Genomic DNA, 1,916 nt, shown 5'->3' on the forward strand with positions numbered 1-1,916 from the left:
CAGAACATATTGGCCACCTTAAGGAAAGCCGCCGCGCCAATCGCTGCGCCTGCCTTCCCAAAAGCAGCTGAGATACCGTGGCAGGTGGCACGGGCCTCAGTGGGAAAAATCTCGGCGGGAATGACGAAAGTGGTGGTGTTGGGGCCAAAATCATCGAAGAAGAAGGTGAGGGCGTACATGAAGACAAAGAGGGCTGGGAGTCCCTTAAACTGCTGTTGAAAAATCGCCATGGCTGCAAAGATGATTGCCTCGCCACCGAATCCGATCAGCTGCAGGCGTTTCCTCCCGATGCGGTCCAAGAATATGACCGCCAAGATGTACCCCGGCATGGCCATGAGTTGGATGATTAAGTTCTGAACCGTCTTTCCCTCCAGGGTGTTTTCTGTGCCCATGGCCCGCGTCACGTCCGCCGAGAACAAGGAGTTGCCGTAGAACAACACGTCCAGGATGAACCAGGAGCCCGCCGTACCCAACAGTTTGACCCGGTTGGCCCATACGACGACCCAAATATTTCGGAATCGCTGTCCTAATGCAGGCTGTTTAAGCTTGACCTCTTTCTCGAAGGCCTCGGTCTCAGGAAGCCAACGGAAGCAAACCGCGGCCATCATGGGCACCGCCCCCATTAAAATTGCAAAGCGCCATTGCCAGTTCGTGTCTTCGATCGTAAAAGCTGCGACCAGGAGCATAAGCGCACACAGAACTCGCCCGACACCTTGCATAGAGAAGACTGCCGCTAAGTTACGTCCACGCTCGCCCGGGGCTGAGGACTCGGCGGTGATGGTGGAGGCCATGGGGTACTCCCCGCCCACCCCCATGCCCATGATAAAACGGAAAAGCATGAGCTGCTGCCAGATATTCATGCCCAAAAATTGCGTGGGCTGCGCACAGGCTTGAAGAATTGTGCCGACAATTGTCAATACTGCAGTGGTGATGAATGTGGTTTTCCGGCCGAATTGATCACCAAGGATGCCGAAGAAGAGTTGGCCGCATAAAGCGCCAACAATAGCCATCAGCGAGACTAGAGACTGGAGGTCTGGGGTAAGGACTCCATAGTTCTTGTTTTGTTTCATCATTAGCAAGGCTAATGTTCGGGTGGCAGACAGGGAAAAAAAAAGTCATTAGAAAGCTTCATTTACTGCCTTCAACATTGTAATGGCTTCGAGGAATGTACTTCAAGGACAGATGCTGATACCAAAGACAGTGATAATGGCGGATTCTAAACTTGAATGCAAACGTGCTATAGTGAATATTGACTCTGCTTCAGAAAATGGAAAAAAATCAAGAAGGTTGGCCGCTTTTGCAAACGGTAAGACTTGTCTTTAAAAAATACTCACCGATATTGATAACGAAGAGGTCGTAGGAGTCGGCCAGAAAACCCGTGCCAGCAATCACAATAGTGAAGATGCGCTTGCCCAAATGCGACTTCGCCTCGTAAAAATGGTGATGCTCCGGATGATAATGTGCCAAGCGGTCCTCAGCTTTTTTTACATCAAGGGGCGGCATTTCCACTGCCACAGCAGGTGAAGGCTCGTTTGTCGACATGATTAAAAGGCTGCTGTGCGCTTGGCCACAAAGTCGGTTCACATGAACGAGAAAATGATGGGATGGATCGAAAACAATTTTTAATAAGCTTTAAAAGGAAGGGGGTCTAAGACCGGGTGAACATCGGACACATAAGAGCGACCATTTCATTATCTGAAGTAAAGAACGTAGACATAGCGTCTCCCGATGGGAATTGGTCGTCACCAGATTCACTTCCAGTCGATGCTTCGTCCATCCATGTGATCCTTGCAATTCAGGCCCTGTCATGTAATAAATTTAGACTCTTCCGGCAGCGCTCCTGCCATTTCAACTCATCATTTACCTACTGAGATGTTCTATTCCCCCCGTGAAGTTGCCTAAATTCGCGGAGATCG

The 1,916-nt window shown here is 50.2% G+C and overlaps 1 protein-coding gene across 1 annotated transcript; it reads right to left on the reverse strand.

Annotated features, from left to right (window-relative positions):
* NGA_0726400 (uncharacterized protein) lies at nucleotides 1-1,542 on the reverse strand (the record flags this gene model as incomplete). The annotated part of the gene is made up of 2 exons (XM_005852313.2): nucleotides 1-1,081; nucleotides 1,335-1,542. Coding segments are annotated over 2 exons (1,289 nt in total), but the record flags the coding sequence as incomplete, so codon positions are not given.
* Nucleotides 1,543-1,916: the final 374 nt, after the last annotated feature.

This window comes from Nannochloropsis gaditana (genome assembly GCF_000240725.1).
Source record: "Nannochloropsis gaditana CCMP526 unplaced genomic scaffold scaffold1455, whole genome shotgun sequence".
Classification (NCBI taxonomy): Eukaryota; class Eustigmatophyceae; order Eustigmatales; family Monodopsidaceae; genus Microchloropsis; species Microchloropsis gaditana.